This window comes from Erpetoichthys calabaricus, chromosome 1, assembly GCF_900747795.2.
Source record: "Erpetoichthys calabaricus chromosome 1, fErpCal1.3, whole genome shotgun sequence".
NCBI lineage: Eukaryota > Metazoa > Chordata > Cladistia > Polypteriformes > Polypteridae > Erpetoichthys > Erpetoichthys calabaricus.
This window is the reverse complement of record NC_041394.2, coordinates 240,142,379-240,161,013: the sequence shown is the minus strand read 5'-3', so window position 1 is coordinate 240,161,013 and position 18,635 is coordinate 240,142,379. Positions and strand designations below refer to the sequence as shown.

At 39.5% G+C, this 18,635-nt stretch overlaps 1 protein-coding gene across 1 annotated transcript; it reads left to right on the top strand.

The window, feature by feature from the left end:
* Positions 1 to 658: 658 nt before the first annotated feature.
* wnt16 (wingless-type MMTV integration site family, member 16) lies at positions 659 to 14,547 on the top strand. The gene is made up of 4 exons (XM_028813121.2): positions 659 to 1,514; positions 1,670 to 1,896; positions 4,854 to 5,140; positions 13,418 to 14,547. Exons 1-4 carry the CDS (start codon positions 1,420 to 1,422, stop codon positions 13,880 to 13,882), a joined length of 1,074 nt encoding a protein of 357 aa, XP_028668954.2. The 5' UTR covers positions 659 to 1,419; the 3' UTR covers positions 13,883 to 14,547.
* The last annotated feature ends 4,088 nt before the right edge of the window (positions 14,548 to 18,635 follow it).

The following is an 18,635-nucleotide window of genomic DNA, read 5'->3' as shown; positions in this document are numbered from 1 at the left end:
AAACAGCGTTTAATATGAATAGTAAGCGATGCGTTTTCGGAAGTAAATGCCATTATAATTGCCAGAAACAATGAAAAAAAATTGCAGTCAAAACATTCATCAATAACTCCTTTGCTATATTCGCCATTCACGGGGATCTGACCTGGACGGCGGTAATAATAATAATAAAGTAATTTCCACTTGTTGGGTTTCAGCTTTGCTCGAGTCACAATCCTATTGCATTCTGTGTGGAGTTTACACGGTCTCGCAATGCCTTTATATAAACATTTTCTCCATGATTTCTGGATTATTCATACAGTCCAAAAATGTGTCATTGTGATCCGGTATATGTCAGAGAGTGAGTGGCTTTCCGTCCAGGGTTCGATCCTACGTACTAAGCAAAAGCAAAGTTATTTAACAGGAGATTGGTTAAGTAAAGATAAAGAGATCACGGTGAAGAGACGGGGCTTGGAATGCTAAAGCGGAGCCAAGGTCATTTATGAGCGATTCTTGCTCCCAGTGACCATGCACTAGATACACGGGTCCAGTAATTTATTATTATTATTATAAAGCATCTGTAATAATCATAGTCAAAAACGCAGAATGAAATCAAGTGTGCATCGTTTTATATGTACACATTCCTGAAATAAAAGCACGATCTTCCTCTCATCCGTTTTCTAACTCTTTTAACCCTTTCAGAATCGCGGGGTGCCTTTAACATACCCAACACACCAGGACGAGAGACGGTAGCAAACCCAAGACGGGGCTGCAGGTTATGGCAGGGAACACTCACTGATACGGAATCAATTTATTGTCTCCAATTATCCATGCCCGACTGGCATGTATACACCGTAATATTACTTTACTAATCCGATTTTAGTCAGTCGTCCGCAGCAGAGCAACTTCCCGCGTTTAAAAGAAAAAAAAAGTGCCAAAGAAGCAAAAGCTTTGCACACTTGAGCACGTGCCCGCTTTGTAAGTATAGCCTATCTGCGCTCCGCGCCATCCACGCCCCCGGGTAGCACCTTCACAACAAAAGTCGCATCCAATCGGCTTCAATTAATGAAGCGCCTAACCAATAGGAGGTCTGGTGTGGTGCGCCTGAGGAAAGGTCTCCTCCTCAGAGAAAGGTGAAGATCAAAACTGGATATTTCCATTCCAGAGGACGTCGGTTTTCAATGAATTATCTATTAACATATCGATAGATGTGTAGATTACAATAATCAATGAATGCAATATCGAAATCGAAGGCGCACGAGTCTGCGTTGGGTTCCAGTCATGGTACGCGACGCGGTAAAACAGTGATCCACAAGCAGCGTGTCCTTCTCCTACGGAATAACAGAACTAGGAGCGTTACTGAATTTTTAGTGCACTTGTCTTGGCTCTGATTTCATCTCTGCAACTGATAACTTCAATGCGTTCATCATAAATGTGCTGGCCATGGAGACAGAGGTTACCTTTGGATTGCATCGACTTTGCCTTCTCCTGATGTTAACGGCGTCAACTTTGCCCTATTATTCCCAAGGCAGCTGGGTGTAAGTAATGTGGACTCCTGTCTTATTTAGCCAATCGCTTGACCTTTTATCCCTCTTCGCCTTTCCTTTGTCTTTTATGAATGAAGTCCGTGCGATGACAGATGAAAGGCGAATGTGTGTTACAAACGTGTTTTATATTCACGCGTGTATCGCAGGTGGCTGGGAATCACGTCCTTAGGGGTGCCAGAAAAGATGGGGTGTTCCAACCTGCCCCTGACGAACAGACAGAAGGATCTGTGCAAGAGGAAGCCCTACCTTCTGCCGAGCATCAAGGAGGGAGCCCGCTTGGCGATCCACGAATGTAAAAGTCAGTTCAAGCATGAGAGGTGGAACTGCACAACCGGCGCACATCCTGAGGTGTTTGGATATGAGCTTACCAGTGGTGAGTCCGTAGCACTTGACTGGAAACATTAAAGAAGTTGCAGCTACTTCTAAAGTAGGCATACTGTAATGGTGACTAATAACTATTCACAGTATTGCTTCACCTTTACAATAATTAATTTTGTGCTGTTTTATTTAATGATATTATAATATATTCTGTTGGTGACGCATCCCTTACCAGAACTATTGTACTAATTCATGCACTGATTTACCGAATCCGCATAATCGAATTTAACGGTGGGAATGCAAAACAGATGTTGGCAGTATTAGGTATAAGGTAGTAAATAACTCTGGAAAGGGCGTCGGTGTATCGCTAGGCAGTATTTTCTTAATTCCAAAGCAATCCATGCGTAAAACATTTCTTCAGAAATACAGACTTTAAATTGGATTGACAAACTAGAAAACGGGTGAATGGGTTAAGAAGAGAGTTACGCTTCAAAGTAAACAGATCCCGGGGATCCATTAAAAGCCGGAACGGATCGGGTCGAAGTGAAAAGGCTGTAGGCAGTGGAGCATTACGTCGACCGTTTGGTGCGTGTGCAGTTCAGTACTGTCAGTCATGTCGCCTAGCGCAGCTGCCCCGCCGGGCTTGCGCACATCTGCTTAGAGTTAACCATCCCAGAAAACCGGTTAGATATGGTCAAGTGCTTCTCACTCTAACAGGACCACATGGGGTAACCAAATCGTCAGCCCCGAATGCTGTTATACAAATTAAATAAGAAATAGATGGAACCTTCTTTTCAACAAATTATAATTCTCTTAATACACCCGGGTATTTTCTCCGCATAAAGTTTTTAAAAAGTATATTTAAGTCATAAAACATCTTAAATAAATCGGATCGACTTTCATATTTTTTAAAGTGGCAGTATTTTCCACATTTACCTTTTTACTGTCATTGTTAACACCCACTGTAATAGGTTTGGATAAATTAGTCATGTATTTAATACACTCCTCGAACGGTAGTTTGTGTTCTCTCAGCTGTATGCCAAAAATTGGCAAGTTGTTAAACTAGCTTACTCATTTCCTGAAATACGTACAGCATTTTTTAAAGATTTATTCGACGAGGGGAGAAAAGCAGACATAACTCTCAGGCTTCAAAATAAATGTGAAAATGGTTTTGAGTTGAGTTTCACTCTGAAACTAAAAGCATCTTTCTTCTTCTTCATAACAAAACATTGTCAAACCTCCTTAATCCAATTGAAGGGCCTGGGGTGTTGTTGAAGGCATGGTACCCTGTCCGATACTTTTAGAGTAATAATACCAATAAGTGTGGTTGGTGCTTCTGCTGTCTTACATTTCCAGAGCTCAGCCTGGTCGCCGACTTTGTACAGATCACACGTTCTCATTTGTTCGTATGGGTTTTCCTTGAACATCCTAAAAAATGCATGTTAAGTTCATTGGCGATGCTAAACCTGCCGCGGGTGAAGGTGGTTGTGTGTCTGAGTGGGCTCTGGAATGGACTTGCATCGGATGAGATGGTGATAGGAGCCAAACCGCGACTCTGCACTGGACACGAGCTTTAGAAAATTAGTGAATAATAACCCGTTCGGTCACCTTTAATATTACTTATAAAATTTCTAGATTCTTATTTAAGAGCATTAAGTTACTTTATGATTTGAATATCCTTATAATTCTTATGTTAGATGTTGATAACATTTTAAAAAATAAACAAAAGTTAAAAGAAAATATGTTGTTAACATATCCTTCTCGTGACGTAATTGTTTCTTCTAGTACTATTTCCTTTTTATTACTGTTACTATGTTTTTAAACACAGCATATGAACATAGTTTATTTACAAACTACATTTTTTCATAAAAAGTCCAGCGTAAATGGTGAGTTAGTTAAATGTTAACCTCGTTATTTTCTGGTTTTATCTCTAAAGTAATTGAATATCTAGTGGTCATCTTCTTAAACCTCATATTTTGGTGATTATTTTAATTAAGTTGTTACCTTTCATTTTTTTCTTTAATTATTTTAGTTACCTGAAAGCTGATATTGTGTATCCCTGTTAAATATCTTGCTGGGTGCAGACGTTCGGAGTTACTCTGATGTCGTTTAATATTGATGTGTGTTTCTGGATACAGTATGTCTGTATACACCCATTCACTCATTTCTTTAAACCCGGTTATTCCGAGGGAGATGGGGGCACGAACCTAAATTAATAACAATGTAAATTCAGTGGACAATATGAACGTGTGAATGTTTACAGTATATCATGGATAAAGCAGAAACGAAATGCACAACGTTTACTAGATGAGATCGACACACGCAAATTCTGGACAGTGTTTTATAGCTATATACAGTAATAAGCATAATCTAAGTACAGTAAAAATAAAAAATCAGATCAAAAAGATGTGATGTGTGCGTGTTAAGCTTGCATCCTATTTATTCTAGCAATGTAATTAAGTTACGTGATGTCATAATGGGCGACAACATATGCATTTACTATTTAAAGTGTGTCATTTATTAAAACGTTTAGCCATATTTCCCTTTTTATAGCCTATCCGCATTTTAAACATTCCAAAATATTTTCCAAGCCCTTTCTTTGAAGTTAATTGACTGAATGTTTTTATTGCACCATTCGTTATCCGTTGCCGTTAATGTTTTTCATTTCAGACTTGAAAACGGTGTACTGTAGAATGCTGCAAGTGATCACAAAATGAGACTTGAAGGCTGGATGCCGCTGTCGTAGCGTTCGTTGCCCGTCTCTGCCGAAATGCTGCGGCTTAGGCTGGAAACGGGTGTCACTTTACTGTGAATGCCAGTGTAAGGGTCCTAGTTTAATTTCGTTGGATACCTAATGAAAAGAAAAGCTAGAGTGGGGGTTGGGGTCTTATCATTTCTGGTTATACAGTACGGGACACAAGAAGTTATTTTAAGCATTTGCACTTTTAGTGTCTTTACCAGCAGTTGATGTGGTAGAAGTTTATGCACGCCAATCCTTTTTTTTTTATCTAGGAACAAAGGAAACGGCTTTCATTTATGCAGTGACGGCAGCTGGCCTTGTTCACTCCGTGACGCGCTCTTGTAGCGCAGGCAATATGACCGAATGCTCCTGTGACACCAGCTTGCAAGGCGGAGGGTCGCCCAGCGAGGGCTGGCACTGGGGCGGCTGTTCCGATGACATCCAGTATGGAATTTGGTTCAGCAGAAAGTTTATTGACCATGCCATGAAGAACATGACGCTTAAAGGTCAAGATGCGCTTTTGACCATGAATCAGCACAACAGTGAGGTGGGCAGACAGGTAAGCAATTGTTTTATAATCGTGTGGTGGATGCCCCCAACCTCTCTCTCTTTCATGAGTGTATATCTCAAATACATAAATAAAGATAAGGGCTTCTAGGTTTAGGCATAAGGTCCAAAATATTAAACCTCAGGCATGAGATCAAACAGATTAAGATTAGAGCCCAAAAATAATCTTTAACATTAGGCACAAAATCTAAGATTTTAAGATCAGGAGTATATATTTATTTATTTCAGTATCTTTTCTTAACATTTCTGGTGGAACAAACTTGCCAAAAATAGTAGCTCAAGGCAAAACATTTTATTATGTTAAGATCACCATCAGGGACATTTTATGTGGCCACTTTGTCCGAGAGGGTTTCTTAATGACAGAGCTTATCCAGTTAGTTTTGACTACACAAGGGTCTAATCAAGGACCAAGTATCATGTCACTCCATTCTGAGGCACACCTACACATTCAGCAATAGCCAAGGCAATCCCAGTCATTAGTTAACTTAATGAGTATGTCTGTAGAGCACAGAGTAAATAGAGGTACCAAGAGAAAATTCACATAGACATGGGGAAAGTGCAGACTGCACAGACAGTAACCAGGCTAAGAATCAAACCTTGGGTCATGGAGTGATGAGGCAGCAGTGCCACCACAGGGGCTCAACTAGCAGCACAGGAGTTAAAGCTAATTTCTACTCAATAAGGGGTAAATTGAGCACAGTTTTCAGAGTGGTGGAGGATTGAGTGCTATCATCTAAGAAGTGACTCACTGTGTGACGCATTACTATTATTTTTTACTCTGTATGTAAAGCGACCTTGGGTTTGTGAAAGGCATGCAATAAATGTAACTTAATATTGTTAAACGATACCAACGTGCGGCCCATTGAATGAGAGACATTGACCTCACTCGGTGCTACTGCCATCTCCAGGGAAATGGCTAGGTGACATCTGCACTCTTGTCCAATTCTGATAAAGCATATGTGGTGCATTCCGTGACTCAGCCTATAAGTTGCTCCACATTTTCTGGGGCAACTGCTCCTGGATGTACCACAGCCTTTCATTTTAGCTCTTGACATACAGCCTTACATAGAGCAGGCTATAGTGACTTTGCACAAAAATAATAAATGACCCTATGCATAGAATTATTCTGTGGTAAACACTTTTTTGCCTTATCACAGCTAGGGTTACTTTACCAAGGAATTTAAACTAAAATGTGAGTTTCAATGGCAAATGCACACAAAGAGATGTTATTTTTAATGGTTAAATATCCTTTAAACCAGAGGTTCCCAAACTTTTTTGCCCCGTAGACCACTTACCAATTTTTTTGTTTTTCATAGACCCCCTGCCTGACTAATATTGAATTTTCCTAAACTTATTAACTTCAAATGTGTTTTTGGCAACTGACACAGTGCTGCTTACTTTCATAGGGTTTTTTGTAGAGTGGACAATTGTAAAAAAAAAGAAAAACATGTGCAATTTTTATTCATACCTTTATTGAAAAGACACAAAATGCAAGTAAATATTTGGATTTGGAACGAAACAAATCAGAACCTAGTAAAATTCTTACATGTTGTGTCCGCTCACGTGGACCACCATTTACATCTCGTGCACCCCCAATTTTTTTTCTCACTGACATAGACCCCCTGCAAGTCAAAATCGACCCCTGGGGGTCCGTATAGACCACTTTGGGAAGCAGTGCTTTAAACCAAGCAATGCTTGAATAAAGATGGAAAGAAGAAAACACTTCTCTCTAACAAAGCCCTTTACTGAATATTGTGCATTAACTCAGTGCCAGACTGCTGATAAACACAAAGTGGCACTAAGAGCCAGAAGATGAATGAGGCAGACAAACTAGACGGTAAAATATTTATTTAGAAGAGATCTTTAGATGCCAGAAGTCTATATAGTGTACGGATGCCCTTAACTCTAAGGTCAGAGTGGTCTCACAGTCGCAGTCTAATAACTTGTGAGTCAAAGTACACTCTGCATCCCAGACACAAATTGACACTAATTTGAGAGAAGTCGCAATCGGCCCTTCTAAAGCAAACTTTACAGTGGAGTCAAGAGAGGGTGACTTTTGGGTTGTGTTTGCCATAGTGCTAAAGTCTAATGACAGTGGAAGACATAGCAGCACATGGACATAGTAGCACGTAGCAGTGAATGATCAACTAGAGGTCCTCTCTTTAACAGACAACATATCCAAAAGCTTCTGCAATTCAAAACTCTCCAAAGAAGAGCATGGCTAGGACCAGACCCTCTAGCCACCATGATCACAGAGCTTTTAGTAAACTTGGGCAAACACCAGATAAACTATACAGTGATATGCAAAATACATAGATTTCACATTTATCTTTAAATGCATATTCATCCCTCCAACAGAAACATAAGAAAGCATCAAGGCGGAGGTGCACATTCCCTAAGAACAGGCTAAACTAAATTTTGCCTGTCAACCAAATTAATGAACAACTAGTATTTGGGACACCCTCTCCAACATGTGGTTGTGGATTTATCACAAATATGCATTATTGGATTAAGGAATGCCATAGCCCAGGGGTAGGCAACGTCGGTCCTGGTGAGCCGCAGTGGCTACAGGTTTTCATTCCAACCCAATTGCTTAATTAGAAACCAATCATTGCCAATCTCAGACCTTATTTAATTTTATGGCTTGTTAGTCTGTGCAATGTAAGGCTCTTATATCGTAGATTTTTTTCCTTTCCAAGGATATCATCCAAATGATATGAAGCCTAAAACAGATCATTTTCAGTCTGTCACATTTTTCTATTAAGTGTTTTATTAACAGTTATTATCAAACAGTGCATGATGAACACACACAGATGTAATTGGAAAAAAGCTAGCTGGAGAACTGCTGGCTGCTAATAAGGAGCAATTAAAACACTGAATGCAGCAGTTTAAGATTGAAATAAGCAATTAAGGTTGGAGAACTTTAACAAGCGAGACCACTAAAATGAAGCATCAAAATGTCACTTAAGCAATATGTGCTTCATCAGCAATAATTGAGTTCTCGTTAAGGAACTGGGTTGGAACAAAAACCTGCACATACTGTGGCACTCCAGGACCGACGTTGCCTACTCCTGCCATAGCCTAAGCTAGAAAAACAATGCAATAGGGCAGGAGTAGGCAATGTCAGTCCTGGATGGCCCCATTTCTTAATGAGAAGTCAATTGTTGCTAATAAAGCACTTGTTGCTCAAGTGACATTTTTCTTCTTCAGTTTAGTGGTCTCGCTTAACAGTGGTCTCAGTCTTAAACAGCTCCATTCACTGTTTTTAATGGCTCCTTATTAGCAGTAAGATGTAAATAACAAAGCTGCCAGCAGTTCTCCTTCTAACTTGTTTCCAGTTACACCTGTGTGTTCATCATGCACTATTTGGTTTAATACAACACTTAAGAGAAGAATATGACAGACTGAAAATGATCCACTTTAGGCTTCAAATCATTTGGGTGATATCCTTGGAAAAGAAAAAATCTTAAGATATAAGAACCTAACATTTTAAACTAACAAGCCATAAAATTAAATAAGGTCAGAGATCGGCAAGGATTGGTTTCTAATTAAACAGCTGTGTTGGGACAAAAACCTGCAGCCGTTGCGGCCCTCCAAGATCGACACTGCCTTCCTCTGCAATAGGGGATGCCAGCCCAGTGTGGACTGCCCCCACTTTAAACCAGGCCAGTTTTGCTCTCTCATTTCTTTTATTTTTTTTTCTTAGCCATTGTTGTCTAATGATCCCACAAATGAGATGTAGTGACTGTTTCAGCATTTATTCTTATTTGCACCCTTGTTTGCTAATTTTCAGAGTTGATAAAATTTGTGATGACTAGTTGTAATTGAACGTTTTCTTTGACCGTCTGGAATGTTCCACTTGTTTTCTTAACAGAAATGAAATACTAGGTATTAACAATAGTAGACATGGGTGCAAATGACATTTAATACTAAACAGAAACAAGTATCTGTGTTATTGTGACTTGTTATTAATAATCAAAAATCTGAAACAATCTATGTGTTTTCAAAGTAATAAAGAAATCAAAGTTTAGTCTTATCTGGGAAATATCTGTAAAAAGTGCATTTTTGGATTGACATGATAAATGATACAAACTGGCAATTAACAGCTTATTTGAGACAGAAGTCCAAATAAGACCAGAAACTATCTGTAATGAAAACCAACAGCAGGCCTCCGAGCCAAATACTGCGCTTCCCTTATAAATCAAGGCAGTGACCGAGGCTAAGAACTGAATCAGATTTATGGAGCCTTGAGGCAACATTACTAACCTGCTGTACCACCATGTATACAATTTAAGAGAAAAATCTGTTGTACAAGAGCTCAAATGACAACGGCAGTCCACCATGAGTGATAGTGTCCTGGCCCAGTCGATCTCATGTTCACTCGATAAAACATGCTGCTTGGTTTTGGATGAAGGGTGAGAGTTGAAAGGTTATGGATTAAAGGCGATAAGTGTCAAGTTCAATGCAAATATCCTGCAGCATATCTGTAAGCACAGTAGGAATGTGTGTACAGTTGGGTGTACAAGACAGACTAGCTCCAGTATTTTAGATGAAGCTGTATGTTTTAGCATGTTGGCTGAATCTAACGCAGTTAGTAAATGTTCATGTGTTTGAGATTGCCTGTCTGGTCCACAACATATTTCTTCTAGCAGAGACAGTGATGAAAATCTTCTCTGTTATCATAAACCTGTCAATGAGTTTGTCCCAACTCTGCACATTGCTCTACTCCACGTTTTTTGTGGCTGGCTATTGCAAGTTTAAGTAATAAAGTTATATGGAGTTTACATATACCGCATGTGCACGGTGTTCTGTGATCATGTCCTCCTGAAACGTTCAGTGTAAGGTTTTAGAATTCTTTGAATGTTCAGTACATGATATTAAAGCAAGACTGTATGCATCTACAAAAGACTTTAAAAAGAGAAGAATAATTTTTATGCTAAAAAATAAATAGAAAGATCCCCTAGTCATCCATTTCTAAATTTATCTTCCAACTTGAAATTATGAAAGACATAATAGGGAAAATGTAAAAGTTAATTACATTTAAAAATGTATTCTTGTGAAAATATATTTTTTTCAAACTACTGTTAAATCAAAAATTAACAATGAACCAGACAAGCAGCTGCAGTTCGCATATCAAAACACTGACAAAGCATACAATATGAAATGAAACAAAACTCTGAAGTGACCAGCATGTGGCTTTCTCCACATTTACAATACAAGTACAGTATATGGTGCGACTTTACTGAAACATATGCAAGAAGCTACAACACTGTAGCTTTTCAAGTCAAATCTATTTTAAAAAAAAAAGTCTTTTTTTTGCACCTAAATATTAAATATTTGGATTTCCATTTTTTAGCCTACAATTTAACAATTAATCAATTTACCAGTAATCACATGAATTGCGCAATAGTTCCTTTACTTGTTTGTTTTAATGAAGATGTTAAAAATTTGAAAAGAAACCCACTCTTATTGTCACACAGCTGAAAGGACGCCTCATAAATGGTAGGTGCCAGATACAAAATTCAAAGTCAAAAAACTTTTTGTAAACAAGAAAACAGAAAATGAAGTGATTGCTACAAAGAAATGTATATCCTGGATTTAATAAAGGCATAAAATCTAATCGGTGTTTCTTTGTTGGCACAGTTCAGCTGTTGTGACTACTGCATTTCAAAAGCTTCAAGGTCAAGTTTTTTGACTGAAATAGAAGCATGTTCCAGACTTTGTAAATTTCAGTGCATTGACTTTAAAAGCCCAAAACTGAACTAATCAAAATAAAATCAGTTCTTAAGGCTATCAAGTGCAAGTTGTCCACAAAATTTGATTTGGTTGTCATGAAATTGTTTACCGTAGGCACACATCATTGCAAAAGTGCAACAAACCTGTCTAGGAAAAGTGACGGTGACTCTTTTTCTATCTGAGCCTCAACTGGGAGACAAAAGATGTGCAGTGTTTATTCAACGTTGGGTAATATATACAAAGACAAGAAGTAGTGGAGCAGCGCTTAAGCACTATGTACTCACAATTCAGAAGGAACCCATCTTGGTCACGGACTGTCGATCAGATCTATTAACAAGGAGATTGTTGTGGGGAGAGTAGGGGCGCAGATCTCAAGAGATTCCTCAGTTGGACGTCTTTAGTGCAAAAACTAGGAGTGTTTTAATTTATTTTGTCTTTTAACTAGTTTACCTATCTAAATCTGCATTTCCCAGTATAGGGTTATGGGTAGCCAAACTAAGATGTTATTCTAGGCAGCTCACACACACACACACACACACACACACACACACACACACACACACACACAGACTAGGCTTACAGGGGATTCAAAAAGTATTCAGACTCCTTCACTTTCTGCACACTTTTTATGGTGTAGATTTAATTTAAAATTTGCAATTTGTGCCCATCAGTCTACACTCAATAACCCATAATGACAAAGTGAATGCCAGTTTTCAGAAAAGCTTGAAAATGTATTAAGAATCCAAAGCTGAATCTTCTCCTTTTGTATAAGTATTCAGCCCCTTTGTTGTGGCACTGCAAACTGTAGTCAGGTGCTTGCTTTAATTATCCATAAGATGTGGCTATAACGTGATTGAAGTCCACCTTTGGCAATTTGAATTGATTGGACATCATTTAGAAATGCACACACCTGTGTATAGAAGGTCCCACAATTCCCACTGCATGTACAATCCATGAAATCCAAGGAATTCTCTAATGGTCTCAGTGCAAAAATTGTGGTGAGGCAGCATTGATCAGGGCAAAGGTATAAATCCATCTCTAAAACTCTGAGCACTCCCAGGAGCACAGTGACTTATATAAATGTAAAATGGAAGAAATTTGTATCCACCAGGACTCGTTCTAGAGTTGGCAGTCCATCCAAACTGAGCAACTGGACATGAAACACCTTGATCAGGGAGGTAACTAAGAACCCAATGGTCTGTCTACCAGAGCTTCAGAATGCCTCTACTGCGATGGGAGAAGCTGCTTGGAAGGACAACCACCTCGGTAGCACCCCATCAATCAGGTGTTTATGGTAAAGTAGCCAAAATAACCCTGAGTGCTCAAGGAACAAACTTCACTGGTCTTATTAGGCAAAACTTGAACACTTTGGGCAGAACGCTATGTCTGCCAAAGACAAGCCAGTGCCCATCACATTCCTAATACCATCCATACAGTGAAGCGTGATGATGGCAGCGTCAGGGAGAGGGAGGCTGGACAGACTTGAAGGAAGGATGAATACAGCCAGATGCACAGAGGTCTTGGAAGAAAGCCTGCTTCAGAGTGCACACGACCTCAGACTGGGGCTATGGTTCACCTTTCACCATAATGACTCAAAGAATACAGCCAAAAAGATATCTAAAAATAAAAAAATGTCTAATTGCCTTGAGTGACCAAAGCCTATACTTAAACCCCTCAGAACATTTGTGGAAAGACTGGAGGATGGCAATTTACAGCCACTTGCCATTCAGTCTAAGCTTGAGAGGATCTGCCACAAAGAACAGAAGACAAAGGCTCAAATCCAGGTGTGAAAGGCTTGTAGAAGCTTACTGAAGGAGACTTGAATCTGTAATTGGTGCCAAGGGGGCTTGAACAAATGACTGAATCAAGGGTCTCAATACATACATGAAAGAGAGAATTCAGTTTTTTTTATTGTCAATACACTTGCAGATCTTTCTGGAAACATGTTTTTACTTTGTCATTATTAGTTATTGAGTGGAGTCTGATGGAACAAGAGCAAATTTATCCATTTCAAATTAAATTTGCAACACAAAGTATGCAGAAAGGGGAGTCATCAGAATCATTTCTAAATCCATCGTATCTACGGTCTCTGCCTAACCTAACAGCTTGTCTTTGAACTGTTTGAGAAAACCCAAATCCAAGGGGACCTGCCTGTGAACACACACAGAGACCTTGTATATTCGAAACCAAAGGCATTCCCAGGCAGGGAGCAGACAAAGGTCTGGTACTTTCGGTGCAAGCTGCTCCATTTGAATAATTTCTGTAATCCGAGGAGTACTTTGGAAGACTCTTGTCACACACAATTTGATAGACGTGTACAGTATGTCAAAACCAGCACCAGTTACCAACAAACACGTGCATTTTTAAACCTCCTGGTCATTTGTAGATGCTAATAGCATATTATAGCAAGGGCAGCCTCAGAATGAAGGAGAGAAAAAATACATTGCAACGGTCTTGTTGTGATATTACGTGTAGAATGCAACTGGTGTCATGCCTGTAACATTGTCGTTTTTTTTTTTTTTTTTTTAAATAGGCAGTGGGCAAGATGATGTCTACAGATTGCCGTTGCCATGGAGTATCAGGATCATGCGCAGTGAAAACTTGCTGGAAGACCATGTCCTCCTTTGAAAAAGTTGGAAGTTTCCTAAAGGACCGATACGAAAACAGCATTCAGGTCCTTGATCGGTCAAAGAAAAAGGTGCGACGGAAAGAAAAAGAACAGCGTAAATTTCCAGTTAGTAAGGAAGAACTCATCTACATCAACAAATCTCCCAACTACTGCCTGGAGGATCAGAAGGTTGGAATTAGTGGCACTCGAGGCAGGGAGTGTAACCGTACATCTTCTGGGCCCGATGGATGTAACCTGCTATGCTGTGGCAGGGGATACAACACCCATGTTGTGAGACACGTCGAGCGGTGCGAGTGTAAATTTGTGTGGTGCTGCTATGTACGATGTCGGCGTTGTGAAAGCATGACTGATGTACACACTTGTAAGTAAAGCCAGGACTGAAAAAGACAAATAAGCCAAGTGTGAAGCTGCCTGTTTGAAAACTGGAACCTCAGGAGAACTGCAAGTAGTCATCATGAGGTGGATGCTGAAAAAATACAACTGCCTACATTCTAAAGTCACATTTATACTTTAAACAAGAAATATTTATTTAATAATTGCTTACCACAACTGAATGAATGTCTTCCAAGGTGGAGGAATGATACAGTGGTGGCACAAAGCAGAGCGCCACATCAACAATGGCACAAGGGTGCAAATTCAGCGTCATTTGTACTTAGTTGATGGTAAAGTGTTAACCTTCTGCAGAGGTAGGGTTATTACAAAAGAAATGACTTCTGAGCAATGCATGGGAAACATGCACATCAGTAAAATGATGATAAAAAAAGGTACATACTGCATTTGAAAATAATGGTTTTGATTTCACCAAGCTGAAAGGGAGAGATGCGTACACAAAGTAGAAATACAAAAGAAAAGTGAGTTGTAGCCTCTCCTGTGGGTCTAGCTAACCACCAGTGTTCCTTTGCAGTTTCTCTGAATGTCTACATTTGAATCCATTGCAGGGCCCATGGGCTCTCCCCGTCGCTCTCTTTCCTGGGCCGCACTGTCACCCAGGCAGGTAAACTTTTGCTATATCCCATCTCCAGACTCCTCGGCTCTGACAGGAGGCAGCCTTTTATACCTCTGTCAGAGGTTGCTTACGTTCCATCCAGGATTGGCACACATGTCAAAATGTATAAAGCTCCCTAGTGGCTCCTGTGCCCATCGCACACAAATTCCATGCAGTCCATGCCCTCCAGTCTTTCTAGAAACGATGCCAGTGGAAAATACACCATCTGCAGTTGCATCACGTCCTGTTGATCGTGCAGTGGGTGGCATTTGGCAGGCCCGTCTCCATATATTAGAGCTCAATCAAGGGAAGTAAATGTCAAATTTGACTTTCTTAAATATGACAGTAGTGAAAAGTCAAGTAAAATTACACCTTTTATTGGCTAACTAAAAAGATTACAATATGCAAGCTTTCGAGGCAATTCAGGCCCCTTGTTTGATTACATCTTGCCTGAAGAAGGGGCCTGAGTTGCCTCGAAAGCTTGCATATTGTAATCTTTTTAGTTAGCCAATAAAAGGTGTCATTTTGCTTGGCTTTTCTCTACATTCATAATGGCTAACACGGTACAACACCCTAGTACTACTTAAACATGACACAAATAATCACATGCTGTCTTTTCACATGGGCTGCATTATAAAGAAGTGACAGAAGTGTGGAGAGGTACAATTAAAAGCCCTCACAGTTTATACTTTAAAAACTCTAATTGTACCAAAGCCTTAGAATTGAATGATGTGTGTTGTAATATTTCATAGAACAACTGCAGAATTTGTGTGTGCGCAGCCATCAAAGGCAGACGAGAAGAAGTAAATGGAACGAATAAACATAACGGAGAGGAAAGAAGGCCTTTCACACTCAGCGCGTTTGCAGGTTTTTCATTAAAGCTGTCAGCAGAAATGTTGTACTTCTAATACTATACACCTTTGTTTATAGTCTGTAAATATTTAAATTATGCAAAAAATGTGTACAAAAATATAGTGAAGGAGTTGGGTGCAAAACCAAATCCTTCAATTGTTTGTTTGTCCTCAGTATTCTGAACTTTTGTATTACATACCTTTCATTTATTTTTTGAAAATAACTTTTTTTTGTATAAAAAAATCAGAGTATGCTAAATTGAAGTGTTTATATTGAGAAATGTCATTTGTATTATACATTTCTGTGGCACTGTGCTTACTATGCTTAATTTCATGTTCTCAGAGATTTAATAGTACTCTAAAGTTTTTGTTTTTTTACACTATTGTGTATTATTCACACACAAAAGTGTGGAAAAATAGCAACATATATTTTTGGACTATTTATTTTGTAAAATAAAAAAGAATTGAAGAAAAAAAAATTTTTTTACAGTGAGCCACTTGAAAAATGTTAGTCGGAAGCTCGGAGCTTATGTGAAGTGGCAGTGTTTCCTCCGCAAGGTGCCACCATCAGTCACGTTTTCTTTGTGAGCGTAGAGAAGTGATTTGTGAAAAGTAACAAACTTACGAAACATACCACAAGTTCTCTTTTTAAACGCTGTCTAAGCTGAAATTTGTACGGCAGGTTTTGAAACGGTACATTGAGTACAATTAACTGGACACTGGAGCCTGACAAAGAAATAAAACAAGTCCCTCCATAAAACACTGAGATGACAATTTTTATTTAAAGAAAATGCAGGACAAGGGCCACCTTAAAGTGTTGTTTTGGTTTTTTTTTGGCCATTTTAAACAGGTTTACCAAAATCATATTAGACCATCCTAGGAGAGTGCAGAGAAAGCAGCTGCCTCCTAGGAGGGTGCATTAGTGCCACCTACTGTACAAGCAAGGGAGACGCAGGCAATGGCTGGGACCACAGCACCGAGACTTAGGCACCCAGTGAATGGTGAACAGTAACAGCACAATTAGTGCTTCAAGCAGTACGAATGTACTTATGTATATTTTACAATTCATGATAATTAGTAATGTGTAGAATACTAAAATAAAACAACATTACATTCCAGATGTGTAAATGGAACTACTTCTGCCCTTCAATAATAGGAATATTGGGCCAATATAGAGTGGGTGATGAGCCTACAGTGCTCATTATCAGAATATTAGTTGAAATCAGTGTGCCCAGAGAACGTCCACTGCCACTGGGATAATGACAAACAGATATATTCATATCTTATTTGGTCATGGCACACAACATTTAAGATACAATTGGTTACATATTTTTTTTTTATGTGCGTTTCCAACTGAAGCTCAGCCAGGTGAAGTGACTTGCTCCTGGTCACACAGTGTTAGCAGTGAGATCTGAAGCCACAATTGCAAGGTTTGAAGTCCAAAGCCTTAACCACTAGGCCACACTCCCTGCCAGACAGACACATTGATTTTTTTTTTTGTTCTGTCCTTTGTCTTAAGCAGTAGTTCCTCATGACCTCGAGCAGGATAAGCAGGTTACACATTTTTGGAGTGGGTCTTTTGTTGGGGATTTCAAAGAAGTGTAAAATTATTGCAGCAGAAAATGTGCTAGAATTAAATGTGACAAAACAGCATAGCCGCCCCCGCCCAGGCCCTAGGTCTGTTTAATATGGACCACCTTATCTTAGAAGATCAGTGCCACCTTCTGCTTAGAAATGATTAGCCATCTTTAATGGATGACAGTCACTGTTCTCCATTTTCTCTTTGGAGAGAGCCGTATGAAACTAATTCTTCATTCAGTATGGAAGTAGTTGGCATGTCCATTCATTAATGTGCCAAACCGGTTTATTCCAATACAAACCCCCACCCCACAACTTTGGGCGCAAGGCAGAAACCAATCCTGGATGGAACATCAGTCCAAGACAAAGCAATTTAGCCAGCTTTTCAAATCAGTCTTCCTGTGGTATGGCACAAAATCTTAAGGGGTTTTGCAACACCTTCAGGAAGACGTGATAACAGATAAATGAAAGAGGGTCATTGGTAGTGCTGCTGCCTCACAGTAAGGAGACCAGAGTTTGCCTCCCTGTATGGAGATTGCATGTTCTCTCCAGGTCTGCATGGGTTTCCTCCCACAGTTGAAAGACATGCAGGTTAGGTGGATTGGCAAGACTACATTGGCCCATGTGTGTGCATCTGGCATCCTGTCCTGGGTTTGTTCCTGCCTTGCGTCCTATGCTGGCTGGGATAGGCACTAGAAGACTCCAACAATCCCGTTCAGAACTGAGCAGGTTAGAAAATGACAAGATAAATGGAAATCATGACAAATAGACAAGAACAGCATTAACCTAAGGTGAGTGTGTGCTGAACAAGTAGCACAGCGGAGTAGGTCCTATGCAGGGTGTTAGTAACATATAAAATAAACGAAGCAGCACATATCTAAAAGAAAAATGAAGAGGAAATAATGGGTTGGATGGCTTTCCCAATTTTCTCCATCCATTAATCCATGCTGGGTCATATGGACCTCTAGCCTATCTCAGCTGCACATCAGGTGCGAGAGAAGACCACATGATGTGCTCACTACCACATGGAAAAGGTACATCACCAGCGTGGCAGGGTGGGAGCTGCATTTTCTCTGTCGCCACAGCCCTAAGATGGGAGATTGGCCATCTGATTATTGGAAACTAACTCTGGGATGGCCTCCGTCCCTGTTCAGGGCTGTAGGTTGCTTCCCACACAAAATTAATTCGTATGTGGAATTAGTATATTCAGTAAAATGAATTAAGAGATGAATGTAAACCTTCATTTATAGCACTGCTTGTAGACGTGAGGCAACTGTTATGAACCTTCAAGGGATGAAGAGGGAAACTGCATGCATGAAAAAACACACTCATCCACCCGAAAAAAAATCAAAACAAAAAATCTTCAATTCATTTAACAAACATTCCCTACAAAGATAAATGCTGTCCATGGTAGAAATAATGAACCGTAGATATCATTTAATGTTGTTCCTTAAATTATAAATTATTTCAGCCTGTCTGGCAAGCAGATAATTACCACATTGAGGCCTGCATTACATACATGGGCTACCTTTTTATTTTTGTTTTTATCGTTGCAACTATAAGCAGATCAATTTTAACTGACAATATTACTCACAGGCGAGACCTTGGCTGACAATCCCAAAGGTTCTAACCATGGAAATGCATCTCCAATTTAGTATCCTGGTGGGCAAGTTTAATTTACATATCATGGAGGCATTCAACTTTCATG

What these genes read in the sequence shown, in the direction of transcription:
- wnt16 (XM_028813121.2), top strand. Translation starts at nt 1,420, where the DNA reads ATGGAGACAGAGGTTACCTTTGGATTGCATCGACTTTGCCTTCTCCTG. An exon ending in TATTCCCAAGGCAGCTGGGT is followed by an intron (nt 1,515 to 1,669) that starts GTAAGTAATGTG and finishes CGTGTATCGCAG; the next exon opens with GTGGCTGGGAATCACGTCCT. An exon ending in TGGATATGAGCTTACCAGTG is followed by an intron (nt 1,897 to 4,853) that starts GTGAGTCCGTAG and finishes TTTTTTATCTAG; the next exon opens with GAACAAAGGAAACGGCTTTC.